Here is a 17,432-nt window from a genome sequence, read left to right as displayed (position 1 = left end):
AAAGAAGAGACTTTAAATTATTATAAATCCTCCCTCCCCAACAATGTCCCCAAATTAGAGAGTGTGGGAAGGAAGGCAAACAGGAACCGCCACCTCAGGGACAAGTTTCAGGTGCATGCTTCCCTAGCAGACTTTCCGAAAAATAATATTTTTATGCTTAAACTATTATAACTGTTAGATATGGACATTCCATTAAATTTATAATGTAAACTAAGCAAAAGCAAAATGTTTAAGGAAGAAATGTAGTTACTGACTCTGAACAATGACTATGAGAAAGTTCCACTAGAAGGTCATCCTTGCCAGGAAACTTCATTAGGTGCTTTTTTAAAATAAAAAATCTACATCTGATCTTTTCCCAAATACAAAAGTTACAATAAAATATTAAGCTTATGTTCACAACATACTTCTTGCTATCGGTTTAAAAAACACACACCCAAACACCAGATGTGCAATTACAACAGCTACTTACTAGGAAAACAACAACAAAACAACCAACAAAGGGATAAGGTTTCTATGCTTCAAGTACATATTTCACACCTAGGTCTTTTGTACAAACAAAAACCAAAGCTTCTAAAACTCAGGTAGTGCATGTGAAGTGCCTGGCAAAGAGCAGATATTCAATAAGTGATCACGGCTAGTTTTTTTGTTTTTGTTTTTGATAATTAGAACTTTGTGATCATTGCAAGAAAACCCTGGAATTCTTCCTATGATGCTGGAACAGGGCCAGCTGTGTGTAGACCATTCAATTTTATGTCCTGGTGAGCATTGTGCCTAAAGAGCTTTGACATAATCGGTATGATGAGATAATCCCCGCTTTACTGGCTTGGAGAACATTCTAGTATTAGAGATACTTCCTCTCTGATTTGTGTGCTTGGTAGCTCAACTGAGAAGAGAGAATAAATCAGCCCTGTTGACTCTGTTTAATTAATAAAGACCCCATGGTTCATAAAGTGAGATGTTCCTACTTAGTATGAAAAATTTAGAGGTCTGGAGAATAAATGAGACTGACTATGGAATGTAAAAATCTTCCATTTGAACATACACTACCTCTGGCAAATGTTCCTGTGGAGAGTGCATCTGACCTGATTTGGGGAGCAATCAACAGCAGTTCAGATATATCTGAAAATCTAAAAAGCATAATACTACTTGCTTCTGAGTGATGGCCAAACCTGTTGTTGGGAAACAGTAATATTCGATCTAGGAAGATGACAGTGTTGTGTTTTTTTCTTTTATAATATTAGTAAATTGAAAGACATATTTTAGGGCTTATAAAAAAGAGCCCTAAGAGAACATGTTTTATTTTACTGGCAAAGAAATGTAAGTGAATTATTTAAATCCCATTATAATTACCCTCCTTATGTTTCTTACCTCCTAGCATGCAAAATGCTTTCTTTCAAAATAAAAATTCAGGACAGTCTTTAAGAGAAAAGTGGTTTAAAGACAAAAAGTAGCTTTGAAGAAATTCATTCTTAATAACCATGTGATGATGAAAGAGGTTCTTCTGTTAAAGTCCATTGTAAATGGCACTATTTATATATCATTGTGAATTTAGCAAGATTGCATATACAATTTTATCATGTTGAAGATAAGGATGCAAAATAATGAGACTAAGTAATTAACTTGCAATGTCCTTTTTTGGGGGGGTGGGGGATAATCCTATGCATATAATATTCATATGAACAAGAAAATAAAGACAAGTAATATACGTTAACTCAATCTGTTTCTGACATCAGTATCTTGGAATTACTGGAAAATTTTACAACTGGCCATAAACTGCAAGTAGTAATAACAATAAAAGATTCATACTTAAAAAAGAATCCCAACTGAAAACAAATTAGAAGGTAAGAACAGAAAGTGAACCATGTCAATAAAATTATCAAAAAGTCACCAAACCACTCTGAAAAACAAACTGAGGGTTCTAGAGGGGAGGGGGGTGGGGGGATGGGTTAGGCTGGTGATGGGTATTAAAGAGGGCACATTCTGCGTGGAGCACTGGGTGTTATGCACAAACAATGAATCATGGAACACTATATCAAAAACTAATGATGTAATGTATGGTGATTAACATAACAATAAAAAATAAAAAAAAAAGTCACCAAACCTTGGTGAGGCAGCACATAATCTTGCCAGACACTGGTTATAAGAATGACTAGGAATTAGCAATATGAAGAATCCATTCCAAAACATAAGAGAAAATTACAAGCTGTTTGTTAACACTGACAGATAAGGAGTTCCCTCTTACATAATTTTGGAAATACATCCCTAAAATCAAAATGGATATTTCTCAGTAATTAGCTTTGTAAATATCACAAAACAGTTCCAGTATTTTGTAATTAAACATTTGGAAATCCAGTGGGACTCTGACCAAATATTAGCAGGATCCCATCCAAATCTTTATGGTCTTCAAGACAAATTTCTTTTTGCTACATATTTATGGCAATTTATATAAAAATACATATCTTTTGAAAAATTGAAAAATCCAATTAAAAAACCTTTACATCTCAGATACCACATTATTATAAGAATCTAAAGCTATAGTAATATATTACTTATGCATAATATTGGAAAAAATTGCTGTCACTAGACTTGTAAAAGATGAACACTGAAAATTCCTGAGAAAAATATGAAAAATATAAATTATATCCTTTAAATCATATACACAGGTTTAGACTGCTGTCAATTACTGTACAAAGTCAAAACATCCCAGGTCCAGAGCTGATATAAAGAAACTGTCCTATAGTCACAGATTACAGCTTTGGGCAACTCTTAAAAATTGATGCTGTTTTTCACTGTGATAGGATTAAAGAATACAGAAGGCCTCAAAGAATATGTCCCACTGGTACTTATACACTGGATTATTAGATATTAATAAACACAGAATTTTCAAGTTGGTATATTTGTACATTCTCATGTCCCCTTTGGCAGTGCCCACCAAACTCTATGTTCTCCCTTCCGTATCACAGAGTTGTTACCAGGAGGTAGCTGCCCGGAGACTAGCTGTCCCAGCTATCCTTATGTGAGCATATGGCTAGTTCCTGCCAGTGGAAGGTGCGAGAATTGATGCTCATCTCTTGTGGGCCAGGGGTTTTTAAGAAACTGGAGTGCCTTCTCCTACTCTTACTCCTCATCTGCTAGCTGAAGGCAGAGGACTCTGAGGACCTAGGGAATGCGGAGCCATGAGCTAGGAGGAGCTGGGGTACCAAAGTCACCAGCCAAAGAAAAGAAAAGCCACTCATCAACAAGGAAGGTCTGCATTAACTGGTATGTGATCATTAAGCCACTGAAAGGTGGCGGTTTGTTACAACAGTTAGTGTCATTCTAAATCATCATCAAGCAAGAAGAGAGTATTTCAAGATGAAGCCATGACTATTACTTCCCCTGTGAATACAACTTCTCCAAACTAAAGAGGTTGGCTTTCTAAAATACAGAAAACAAGCAATACATATATATTTTCATGCTACTTTAAATAGGTCAATAATCAAAACACTGTCAGAATATAGATTAATGAAAACTAAATTTAATTAGAAACAACTTTGCAAGACCACTGCCAGTTTCCACCTTAAATTCTCACTTATGAATACATGTGCATTAAATATAGAAGCTACTTTTGTTTGTAATGTTCAGATGTTCCACTTTTTTATCCAATAAATTTAATAAACATCTGATTAAGTACATTTTTCTTAATTACCAAATTTGAAAACTTAAAAAAACTAAAATGATTTGAAACAAAATTTCAACTAATTTTACACTTATTCTGTTATTTTTCTATTAAAGTTAAAAAGACTACACTAAAAATATAAGAATATGAATGTACATATTCTTTTATCAGAGAAGAATTGAACATTCTATTTTTTTTAAAGACTATTTATTTGACAGAGCATGAGAGGGGGGAGGGTCAGAGGGAGAAGCAGACTCCCTGCTGAGCAGGGAGCTTGATGTGGGACTCGATCCTGAGACTCCAGGATCATGACCTCAGCCAAAAGCAGCCGCCTAACCAACTGAGCCACCCAGGCACCCCAAGAACTGAACATTCTAAAGTCACAAAACTGGATGGGACTTTGAGAGGTTCCCTCCCCCAACATCTCTATAGTCTTGACATGTTCTATCCAAGTATCATTGACTCCATAATGTGTAAGTGCAAAAGCCACTTGAGAGTGGGTGTTATAAAGTTGAAACTTTCAATTATAGTGAAAAATTATGGGATAAACACCAAACGTGCCATCAACCTTTATAGTTCTCTCATCAACTCTACAATACTGACTATTTCTAGTGGTGCTATCTTGGACTTGTGAATCAATGGACTTAACTGTCTTTTAGAACCTTATTTTGAAGAAGAGAAAAAGTTATACTTATCATTCTCATATTATATATGAGGAAACTAATACCGAGAGAGGTAAAATAACTTGCTTCAGGTCATAAAACTCTGTTAGTGCCTGGATCCGTACCCAAATCTGACTTTGGAGAATTTAGCCATTCTGTTAAACTCCTATCTGAGGCTCTGTTTCTGGGTGGGTTTCAACAACAATATGTATGGTGATTCCGGGATGGGGTAAATGATCACCTAAAAGGGCTATTCAGCTTTGTAAAATGAGATAATTAAAGATGTATTGACTGAATACAGATTATATTGTCTAAAGTATATTTAAAAGCACTTGCCACAAAACTCATATTTTTATTAAGTAGGAATAAAAAGTACTAGTATGAAGCCTGCTTCCTCAGAAGTCTTACACTTTTCACATCATGAAAATGAATTCTTTATATGTCTGTCTTTTTGCCCACCAGAATATTAATTTCTGGAGGGCAGAGAAGCGTCTTTACAATCTCGGTGTCAGGCTCACAGAAAATGAGGGTCAATAAATGTCTGATGCATAGATCCACCAGACTTTTCACTGATATTATTATAATACCACATGTAAAAAATGCTCAAACATGGTAGACTAGCTTATTTACGATTGAGGACTAGACAAAACTATCTTCAGAGGCACCTGGGTGGCTCAGTCGTTGAGCGTCTGCCTTCGGCTTGGGTTGTGGTCCTGGGGTCCTGGGATCGAGCCCCGCGTTGGGCTCCCTGCTCGGCGGGAAGCCTGCTTCTCCCTCTCCCACTCCCCCTGCTTGTGTTCCCTCTCTCGCTGTGTCTTTCTCTGTGTCAAACAAATAATTAAAATCTTTAAAAAAAAACTATCTTCAGATGTGATAATGCAGTAGCCTCACCCTAAGTGATTCAGAAATATGCATATAGAGACTCTACTTTATCAGGAAAGAGTTCATTTGATTTATATAGCCTAAAAGTCATCAAATAACCAGGACTACTAACCCTCTTCACCAATATTCTAATAGCCAAGTAACCTGAAAAGTTCTATTCATATATTTGGTGGTAGGTAATAACTGAACCACTATGATAATCCAAACAATTTTGACTAGAGTTTATTTGCTAAATAACCAGAGTCATATGTAAACTTACATCCCAGGATTTAAGTTATAATCGTTTACACTGAACAAATACTATTGTTAGCTAAACAAATATTGTGTTAACTGGTAGCATATAAAGTGCTACCAAAGACAAACTTGATGGTAAGGGATGGCTAAGAACTCAAGTTACCCCTCAATTCTCTCACCATTATTGAAGCAATTTTACTACCCTGGAGTTTTCAGCTTCTGAAATAACTCAGGATGCAGCCAAGGCCATGTTTCTAGGCATCCAACACCCAACAAAAGGATGAAGATTTTTCATAAAGGGGCCTGGTTAATGCTAATGCTAAGTAACAAAGTTCCGGTTAGATCTAAGAAGACCCTCCAGCCCCCTCATTGTCCTAGATCATTCATTTGATATGGATGTTTAGGTAAGTGGCAGCTGGATCAGACTTGACATCAGATAAGCATTTTGTACTTTACAATGTGTTTTGATACTGATTTCCCAATTTGCTTTTCATACAAAGCTCATAAACCTAACTTGTCTCTACAAGTTTAACAACTGAAGAAACTGAGGCTAAGGGTGTTCAAGCACCCTTAGTTCACACAGTAGCAGAACCAGGGCTTAGATGCAGACCAGGGTTACTATTCTTTCGTACAGACTATGCAGACCTGGTTTGAAATCCCAGATCGCTCATGTACTAACTAGGTTACTGTGTGTCGCTGGGAAAGTTACTTAAACTCCCAGTCTCAGTTTCCTCATGTAGAAAACATGTAACACATGCCTCAGTAGTGTTAAGAGATAACACATATAAATCCTCTAGTTCCATGCCTGACACATTCTAGGTCCAAGTCATAATCATAACCCTATCCCCTCTACCTTCGACTCCCTGTATTAGTTTTCTATTGGTGAAGTAACAAATTGACACATAAAATTTAGTGGCTTTAAACAACACAAATTCACTGGCTTACAGTTCTGTAGCTCAGAAGTCCAACATGGCTCTTACTGGGCTAAAATCAAGGTGTTGGCAAGGCTAATGTTCCTTTCTGGAGGCTCTAGGGGAGATTTCGTTTCCTTGCTTTCCCAGCTTAAAGGCCACCCACATTCTGTGTTTGTGGCCCCCATCTTCGAAGACAGAAACATAGCCTGTCTGTCCCTGCTTCCACTATCATATCTCTTTCTCTGACTCTCTCCTTCTGCCTCCCTCTTCCACTACTAAGGACTCATGTGATTAGAGTATAATCCTGGATAATCCAGCATAATCTCCCTATTTTAAGACCAGCTGATTAGCAGCCTTAATTCCATGTGCAACCTTTATGCCCCTTTACCATGTAACCTAATGTATTCAAACGTTGTGGAGATTAACATGAGGACATCGTTGGTGGGGAGGAGGTCATTATTCTCCTTTCCACACTCCGTCTCCCCTTAGCTGCTTCATCTACTAAAGACTAGGGCACAAGGAAAAAGGCACTAGTTTGGATTAATTCTTGCAGGTGTGCCTAAAACTTGGTAAATGTATACCAAATGTATAGGAAAATGACATACTGCACTGTAATGTAGATTACTGGATAAAGAAAAAGAAGGTGCTGGAGGATTTATGGAAAGTAGTTTTAGAAAGAAGCAACTGTTGTGAACTGAATTGTGCCCCTACCCCCTCCAATTCATATATTGAAGCCCTAACCCATAATGTGGTCTATATTGGGAAATAGGCCTTTGTGGGGAGGTAAAGTTAGATGAGGTCATGGAGGTGAGGCCCGGGGTCCAAGGGGACTGGTGTCCTCGTAAGAAGAGGAAGAGACACCAGAGCTCGATCTCTCTGTGCACACATGGGCAATAGGCCATGTGAGGACACAGTGAGAAGGTAGCAGTCTGTATCCTAGGAAGAAAGGCCTCACCAGATATCCTGATGGCATCTTGACCTTGGACTTCCAGCCTCCAGAACTATGAGAAAATAAATTTCTGCTCTTTAAGCCACTCAGTCTTGGCAGTCCTAGCAGACTGATAAAGCAACCAAATTTAGAAGGGAAAGTGTTTGACAAAAAAGTCAGTATTTCTTAATTAACTTAAATAAAGGGTCCTGGAGGCAGAGACAGTTCCACATCTGGCTAAATAAAAGTATAAACCCAGAAAGGTGATGAATTTCCCAAGTACTTCTTGCAATCCCAGAGGATTTGCTTACAGTATCCCAATAAAATGCTAAAAAACATGCTTTATGCCTTAGTCACACCTGTCATTGGTTAAATGGGGGTGGGGGGTGGAGAGTTTGATGCTGGCTGTCTAGATCTGGATGTTTTATTCATTTCAGTGGGCTTTGCCATTCTGAATGACCTAAGCCAGCTGGCTGGCCTTTCGTTTAAATGACAGTTGCTCTTATAGCCACTCTACAGTACTTATAGCACTGCTACACCCCTTCGTAGGTATTTATAGAACATCCAGAGCTAGCTGTCTCAGGCTCCTGAGCAATGCAACCTCTCGGCTCCTGTCATAGGGCTTCTGACTGGCCAGCGAGTGGCGTTAAGTGCAAGTTTTGGCTAGTGGTTTCTATTTGCAGCTGTGCAAATGTTGTCATTTACGGCCCCTCCATTGTCTGATAGCAGTACTATAAAATAAAGGGAGGGAGGGAGGACTAGCCTCTGTTCAACGCTCACCATGTGCCAGGTATTTTGCCAGGGACTTACCCCCTCCCCCCTTATTTTATTCATTTCTCAAAACAAGCCTAGGAGATATAAACTACTATCCTTTTTTGAATGAGAAAAGGGGGAACAGACAATTGAACACAATAACAATTATACCAAGGTCACACTCATAAGTGGTGCATAAATACTAGAACCCAGGTCTGTCTGACATTACAGTCCGTATTTTTTTTCTCACCAATTGCTTCCCCAAATGGATTTGATAAATATTTATTTAGTCCCTATACACCCCAGGCACTGTACTAGTTACTGGATATTCTAAGCCAGCCGTCACCTGGATGGCTACATCCAAACCAGTGGTTTCAATACAATTTATTCATACATAACTAAGAAGTGTTTGGGGACAAAATATTTCCTCCTTCAAGCCATATTTTGATTTCTTCATTACAGTCTCATTAAGAATGAAATGTTCAGGATTCTCATGCACATAGAGGATGGTGAGGAGCTAACATGCACTCTCCTTATCTATGCCAAGTTAGGTGCATAGAAATTGCCCTAAGGCCTCATCAAGTGAACCTTAGACTTAGAGTCGTCTGTGAATAGATATTTCTTAACTCACCCAAAATGAATCAAAGCAGCCAAATTAATGAGGTCTTCAGAAGGCAGGCTCCTGACAGTATCCACTAAAGAAGAGCTAAACTAATCTGCCAAGTATTTAGGAAAAGTCAAAAGCAGCAGCTTATTTCCAATCCAGAAACCATCCGTTCCTCTCACCCTCCCCTCCAATCTCCCTAATTTGTAATTACATTAGAATTACCCAGCATAGGCTATACTTGTAAAATAAAGTTAGGGGGCAAGAAAACATAACCTCTAATTTTTCTCTTTTGTGTTTTCTATTTTATAAATGAGAGGACACAATGTAACTTAAGCCTTTAATTAATCCAGTAGGCTGACAATGGCAAAGTCTTACTCAAATATAGGCTGTGATCCCCATTCTTTCCTACCTGGGAACAACCTAATAGGATGTCCCACCTCAAGTCAAGGAAGACAATCATTTAGGGTCATTAATTTCTCTGACTGGAGAGAAATGAAGAAAGCCATGCCTACCAGAAATCATTAATCTTTTAGAGTCGTTAAGGCAAAGCTTTTAAATACTATCTTATAAGAACTTCTGTGAGTGGCTTGTCATTGTTTATTTCATTATTTCAGCCTACTCTTTGTATTATTACTGCTCATCCTGGCAGAGTTTCTGCATTAGCAAAATGTTCTAGAGGACCAAAGATTGCAAAGATGTGGCACGTGTCCCCTACGCTTCTTCCCCTCTGCAACCACAGCAGACACCTAACTGATCAGACATCACTGAGGATGAACACAGCTTAGAATATTTCCCCAAACCATGCTTGAGACAGTGAGTTGAAATCTATTTGCCTTCCCTGCTCTAGACCAACACTTTTGTCTTATTCAGAAATTACTGACTTCCTAGGTTCTACTGACAGGCATTTTAATGTTGTAAGTATACTTCTTCCTATGTAATGGACGAAGTTTTTATAACATGAGGAGAGATCTCACATGGAAGGTGTATCAACACAAATGAACACGTGGAGAATTATTAGTTTAAGTAACTTTTAAAAACAAAGATTATGCCTACTGGAAAACTCACTAATCACTATACATAGTATCATTCCATGTCTGAAGCGAGTGTCTAATACCAAGATATCTGTATTACTTATGCAGATGTATACACACATATATAACATACATATATACACGTGTAAACATATATGTTTATATATAATATATACAAGCTATATGTGTGTGTGTGTGTATATATATATATATATATATATAAATACAATATATGTTTTACATATATTGTGAAATAGCACTGTGGTAGGCATCCTTTAAGCCAGGCCCCAGTGACCCTCCCCTTTTGGCACACTTCTACACCGTACCAGGGTTGGTCTCTGTGACCAATAGCATATGGCAGGAGTGATGGTATATCACTCACTTTTAAGATTGGTTATAAAGACATTGTAGCTTTTGTCTTCATATTTCTCTTGCTCTCACTCTTTCTCTTGTCTCTTGTTTTGGGGGAAGCCCGCTTTCTTGTTGTGTGCAGTCCTATGGAGAAAGGTCCACGTTTTGGTGAGGAACTGAAGCCTCCTGCCAACAGCCAGACGTGTGAGCTTGGAAAAAATATACCAGCCCCACTAAGGCACTCTTCAATCCCTAGCCTTGGCTAATAGCTTGATCATAACTTCATGAGAAACCTAGAGAGAAAGATCCAGAATGATCCAGTAAAACCACACCTGGATTCTTGACCCTCTGAAACTGGGTGAGAAAACGTTTACTGTTTTAAGCTGCAAAATTTGGAAGAAATTTATCATGCGGCAATAGAATTAACAATTACGATCATCAATCACAGTGAATCTGAATTTTTCAATAGAAAAAGAAAAAAACACAATGAAAGCAATGTAGCAATAATGTCTAATTTGTAAAAATTAAGTTTTACTATTAAACATAACTCTCAATAATTTTATTAAATTTTATAACACATTTTAAAGTGGAATCATATCAAAGGACTACTATAAATCTATAATAGTATACAACTTTCAAAGGGAAGAAACTGGGTGGGAAAATGGTTAAGTTAATCAGATAATTTCATCATAGTCCCACCAAGATAACTGACATTTGTCATTAAATTTATTTATTTATTTTTTAATTGTTATTTTTAAAGATTTTATTTATTTATTTATTTGACAGAGACAGACACAGCGAGAGAGGGAACACAAACAGGGGGAGTGGGAAGGAGAAGGAGGCTTCCCGAGGAGCAGGGAGCCTGATGTGGGACTCGATCCCAGGACCCTGAGATCATGACCTGAGCCGAAGGCAGACACTTAATGACTGAGCCACCCAGGTGCCCCTTGTTGTTAAATTTAAGAATGCTGCAACTCTCTAAGGGAAAAAATATGAAAGTTTTCCTTTGAATGCATTGGTATGTGCATATATATATATATATATATATATATATATATAGCGCAAGTGAGGCAAGCCCTGCCTATATGCATATTACATACACATATTGATACACATATATATACACACGTTTGTTAGTTCTGTGAAATGCTGGCTCCAGCAATGCCAACATTTTGATTACATTTGTTTATACCAGGTAAAATGCTTTCTTCTCTTGCATCAGAACTTAAGTAGATGACTACAAAGTATTATTAGGTGTGCAATGGACATGTGCAGGAATAGTCAATGAGGACTATATTCATCTGGGCATTCTTGGGACAGCACTGACAGTTATTCCTTTGCCTGAGGCTTGGCTTCCATCAGATGGAACCATTCAATTTCCGGGAAGACAGCGACAGGTGTCAATTTCAGGGAAGAGATTATATGTATACAGACTATTATCTCCTCCGGTGTTCTGGAAGGGCAATTTCAACCTGTTCTTTTTAAGTAAAGGTAAGAAAGGCAATGACCTGAGTTCATTACTTGCTATTTCCTGCCTCCAAAGTACATTTACCTGGTAAATGAACTACTCCTACCTCAAAAGCTAAGGTTATCCAGGCTCAAAATTTCAGCTGGGGTAAATGGGAGGATGAAGATGAAAAAATAAGACAAAAAAGCTACATAGTTCCAAGAAGGACACACAATGGATGCTTGTGTATGCAGCCATTACAAATGTGGCAACATCACCTATCTGAATCTAGCAGCTAAGAGCCAGGAACTAACCCTCACCAGAATGTTAAGAGTGAGGGGAGGGAGTGAGGACGGCTAAACTTGGCTGGAAGTGTGTACTTTGGGTCAGGAGCTATGATAGGTTTTTCACATACACAAGCTCATTCATTCTGGACAAGAACCCTACGGAGTGCTAATATTCTTTCCATTCTGTAAATATGGAGAATTAAAGCTCAGAGAGCTTAAGTAAACATGCCCGAGGTCGTTCAGCTATCCTGTGGAGACACCCGCATTTGGACCCAAGTTTTTCCAAATCCAAAGCTCAGGCTCTTCTTTCCCCTCTATCAGATGGGGAATATCAGCTCCACCTGCACCAGAACTCCTGAACTTGACTCACACAAGCCCCTGCAGGCCCACACCCAAGAGCTATTTACAAGCAATTCAAATTAATTTGATGATCTGGCGTCCTGTCCTCAGTTGAGAAACTCCTGGGGAAGAGGGTAAGGTGTGTAAAAGATAAAAAAGGAGAATGGGGGTAAGGAGATGGCCAGGCACACTGAGAGCCGCACCAGATGACAGCTGGGTCCCATTCTAGTTTATGGCGCTTACCCTCCCCCTGCAGAACTCACTATATTATGCATAAGACTGACATTCATGAAGATTTTGTTCAGTAGCCTCATTGTAAGAAGGCAGGGAAGTATGCAACACTTATTAAGTAAAACTTTGATCAAGAATAGTCAAGCTAAGGGCGCCTGGGTGGCTCAGTCGGTTAAGCGACTGCCTTCGGCTCGGGTCATGATCCTGGAGTCCTGGGATCGAGTCCCACATTGGGCTCCCTGCTCGGCAGGGAGTCTGCTTCTCCCTCTGACCCTCTTCCCTCTCGTGCTCTCTATCTCTCATTCTCTCTCTCTCAAATAAATAAATAAAATCTTAAAAAAAAAAAGAATAGTCAAGCTAAAATAAATGCTGGCGCTTGAATGGGGTTAGCTAAAATAAATGCTGGCGCTTGAATGGGGTTAACTTCTAGCAGAAAAAACCTAACTCAGGCAAGCAGCCCGTTCCTCCACAAGGCTGAGTAAAGGAAGCACTGGTACAGTATTAGCTTTTCTTATCTTTACTATTTGGCCTTTCTAATCTCCAGGAGATAACTAAGTATTCTTAGAACTAAGTTTCTATTCTGCTACTTAAAAATGGATAAAGTAAGGAGCTCTCCCTAAATCAAGATTTGTTTACAATATTTTTCTTGTCACATGGAAACATACTACATTAAAATAAGGAGGTGTAGGTGGTAAAGCATGGGTGTGTGTGTGTGTGTGTGTGTGTGTGTGTGTGTGTGTTTGGGGGCTGGCTTTACTTACTTTGGCTCTGCAATTTTACTACTGCATGGCTTTGACCAAGTTAGCCTCTTTTCCACATAGTTTCTCCAACTGTAATGGTGATACAATGATATCCACCATTGTCCTTTGGGGAACAAATCTATCTTATCATCTCTTTTCTGCTTTCTTTATAAGTCAAGGTTAAGGTCAAGGAAGAGAATTGATGGGCTTCAAAAGACAGGTTCAAGGAATATATTTAGGTTTAGGTTTAAAGGATATATTTTTTATGCTGGAGTAGACTACATAAACGTAGTGTCTCTTTCTGTTCCTTCCACAGGACTGTGAGTTAGACCTCAGGGTAAATGATTTGTTTACTCTTTTTCTCTTCTTTCCTCTCCTTGGATGCTATTCTTCCTTGTAGGAGGAGCCCAGCCCAAGATTGTTGTTCTGGTCTGCTAGACAGAGCTGTTTAAGCCAGCTGGGTACCGGGCAATGGGAAACACTCACCCTTTGGCTGGCCATCTCTTGCTTCCTCCTTGTCTTTGGTGATCTGTGATTGTGCCTTTGGTGTCCTTTCCTCACATGGCACTAGTTAGGCGATGACACTCAGCTTTGGATTAGGAGATACTGACAGCTGACTGAGGCTAAGGAGTCCCCACAGGGTCTAGACTCATTTACTGATGTTTTTCAAAGGCCTTTGAACTAGAACCCCAGTAAATAATTGAACGCTACTTTGCCTTCCTTTGATCAGGCTTTTCTTTTGGGGGCTTTCTAGGAGACAGGCATGGCTGAAGGCAGGATGCAGCTCACCACCATCATAATACCACTCTAATAAGAGCCAAGTGGTGTCCATTTTCCACACTATTAGGAGAATTAAGTGATACAATGCATAGAAAAGTACACCTAACATATGCCTGGTTACCCAGCATCAGGTTGTGCCCAATAAATGCTCATTCTCAGGGCACCTGAGTGGCTCAGTCAGTTAAGGGTCTGACTCTTGATTTTGGCTTAGGTCATGAACTTGGGGTTGTGAGATTGAGCCCTACATCAGGCTCTGCACTCAGCATGGAGTTTGCTTGAGATTCTTTCCCTCTGCCCCTCCCCCTGCTCACGTGTGCTCTCTCTCTCTCTCTCAAAACAATAAATCTTTAAAAAAAATTAAATGCTCATTTTCCTCCCCCTACATCTTTTCCCTTAATCATTACAAAGTTAATATGAGAAAAAAACCCAATGAAAACGTGAATGTGGTTTTTCTTTTTCCTGCCACGTCTACAGTACCCTGATTCAAATCTTCCAGGAACTCAGCATAGTAAACCCAGCGTATCAGGGCCCAACTCTCCTTCCAGAAGAGACATGATTCTGAAAGTGAACAGTATGGTGCTAAATGTAATCCCTGCATGGGATTCCTGGGTTCTCTATTCCAAAAGTTCCTTTCTCCATACACTATAAACTACGCCTTTGCTTTATTACTTTTTGCTAGAGACCACAAGAAGAAAATACATCACAAAAACACATTGCCAGGTTTATCGCTAGTTTTTTTCCCTCAAATCTTTTTAAATAAGAAGCTTTTGAATCTTCACTGTTTTCAATGGTCATATGATTTTTCATGTTCCCCCCCCACCATTATGGGCTTCTCCATACTGTAAATTAATGATGACTACTGGGCATCTACTATGTTCAAAGTTCTATGCTAGGAACTTAACATTTAACAACTCTATGAAGTAGGCAATACTTCCCTTACTTTATGATGAGAAAACTGAGGTGAAGAGGGTATAGGAACCCGTGTGAAGTGACAGAGCTTGGGAATCCAGAATTTGGATATTGCTTTGGAAAATATTTGTACAACTGAAAGGACATCAAGGACATATTTCCCCTTTCCTCTCCAAATGTATAACAAGAATACATTGCTAGAAAGGACAATAAAGGGAGTCTTTTAGGTCTCAAGAGTCTTTGGGATTCCTATTTGTGTTCTCATAATGTCAATTCTGACATGAAAGGAGCTGCCCAGAATAGAGTAGAAGTAGATCAGTCTGCTTTGTCCAGGATAAAACTAACCAGTTCAGTAGACAGAATATGTATTGCTATTGAAGCTTTCAAAGACATGTCTCTATCATTGGCAGTCCAGTATAGTAGAATCCTGGAGTCAAAAGACTTTGATTCTCTTCTGATTTGGTAATTTAGTAGCTGTGGATTTTTGGGCAACTGCTGCAAGCTCTTATGTTCTTCATCCATAAAACAGTGAAAATAAGGCATATGTACCTCAAAACGTGTTCTGAGAATCCACTTAGACAGGGTTTGTTCATATTATGCCTCGTTTATGTTGTTATTTATTATTTTTCCTACTATTATATAAATTCCATGACATCAGAGAACTAGCCTGTATATTTTACTACTGAATCTCCAAGGCATGGTACATTGCCTGGCACACAGCAAATGCTCAAAATATATTTGCAGAATGAATGAACTATGTATACTGTAAAGCACTAAAAATGCTGATTATTATTAGTATTATTGTATTAAGTATGAAGAAGTGTTAAGACATACAAATCGATTTTTTCATTAGATATTAACTTCTCATAAGTATTAATACTTTTAGTCAGAAGTGAATTCAGGCAGCCAACATTTAAGTTCAAATTATGATCTTGTTCCAACTTTTTGCTGTTTCCCTTGAAATAATTACTAGTTTTTCACCCCCTAAACGATATCTGATATTAGCATTTAAATCACATGAAATGAAAATGGTGAGGCTTCATTTCTTGTTACTAATTTTTGTAACCTCCAAGAGGGTTTCTTAGTTTTGCTGATTATTCTGCAACTTCCAGGTTCTCTCCAGATGTGAAGGAAATTGCTTACTTGGTTGAGATGCTTGTACTTACTTGATGAAGTACTTGATTCCATCTGCTGTGTAAGCTTCCTCCCACCCATAAGGTAGATCTAGAGTGAAGAGAAACCAAAAATACATTTAATAAGATGATAAAGATAACTTTATTTCCTGGATGCAAACTTCCCACATCTTTACAATTATTTGAGTACATTTCTTGTACAAATAATTTTCTCGAAAGGAGGAATTAAAACAATTCAGATGAGCTTTCAGACTCAGCATCTTTAGAACACAATAAATAAGTCCCAAACAGTTAACAATCTGCTTTAGTTGCATTAACTGGATTATGAGTTGTCATTTACATGGGGTGAGCATTTTTGTCAGCAGGATTCAAGCAAAAATTTTTGGTGCAGGGGATGGTTTTTCCTGAAGGCAGAAGGATGGACAAGATGGCCCCTGCTTGTCTATTCTGGCTCAAAGTTTCCTTAATTGGCTCCCTTACATTCCTTCGCTCAGCTCTGCAGGGAACTGGTGCTTCAATGCCAGATCAGCAGGGGCTTGAAAGTAGCTTCTGGACAAGACCAAATTCCTTGTGAAGTCTGAAAGTTTAGCAAAGTGATTTACAATGGATTGTGGTATTTTATTTTGTTAATTTAAGAATTTTGTGCACTAAACATAAATGGCCAAACAATTTGCTAAACTTAGCTTTCATTTTTTTTTTTTTTAAAGATTTTATTCATTCATTCATGAGAGACAGAGACAGAGAGAGAGAGGCAGAGGGAGAAGCAGGCTCCCAAGGAGCAGGGAGCCTGATGCGGGACTCGATCCCAGGACCCTGGGATCATGACCTGAGCCGAAGGCAGACGCTTAACCATCTGAGCCACCCAGGCGCCCCTTAGCTTTCATTTCTGTAATGGGTTTGAGAGTAGTTAGTGAACTATAAAGAAATGCAGATTGAAGTAAGCAAGAAATTATTTGGCCATATTTCTGTAAATGAGTACATTTGTGTCCTCATATCAAGAGAACAGGCCCATGTTGAGTAGCCACATTCTTTTATATTGCAGCTATGGATGGTACCCCTCTAGAATACAATGGTTTCTATCCTTCTGCTATATCCCTGCATGCTGCTGAGGATTTTAATTGACCTTTTGGATCAGTCCTTTGATCCTGGCTTATCATGGCTCCATTGATGGGTATAATATACATAAATGCACAAAAGAACAGACTCCATGGCTCAGGTAGTCTACTTCTTTGGAAAGTAACTGAGCTACCACAATAGACCACTGACTTCCATTCCCCTAAGTCTCAGCATGAGGCAGAGCAAAAATGCACAAATAGTAACTATTTGAATGAAATAAAACCTTACTTTGTCACCATTCACTTCTTGAAGAATATTCTTTGAGAACAGTTCTGAAGATGTTGTTTTTATAATTAAGAAAGGCTTTATTTTAGATTTATTTCCAGTCCATTAACACAAGTTGTATAACATAAGACCTTTGCTAAACATTCTGTAACTGTTTCCTTTGCCGATGAACACAGGCCGTCTAGGAATTTCTTTGCTCTCTTAG

The 17,432-nt window shown here is 38.5% G+C and overlaps 1 protein-coding gene across 2 annotated transcripts in view; it reads right to left on the bottom strand.

Moving 5' to 3' along the window:
• Window positions 1–17,432, bottom strand: part of STXBP4 (syntaxin binding protein 4) — a 182,779-nt gene that overhangs the window by 2,785 nt on the left and 162,562 nt on the right. For both annotated transcript variants that reach the window (XM_088027323.1, XM_028090597.2), the window contains exon 17: window positions 15,920–15,977. In XM_088027323.1, the coding sequence (XP_087883449.1) occupies window positions 15,920–15,977 (58 nt within the window). The remainder of the gene's footprint in view (window positions 1–15,919; window positions 15,978–17,432) is intronic.

The sequence above is a fragment of the Eumetopias jubatus genome, unplaced genomic scaffold (assembly GCF_037043125.1).
Source record: "Eumetopias jubatus isolate StellerSeaLion01/CBP00866 unplaced genomic scaffold, mEumJub1_p1.0 scaffold_10, whole genome shotgun sequence".
Lineage (NCBI taxonomy): Eukaryota > Metazoa > Chordata > Mammalia > Carnivora > Otariidae > Eumetopias > Eumetopias jubatus.
Note: the sequence above shows the minus strand (reverse complement) of the source record. Positions and strands in the feature narration are given on the sequence as shown.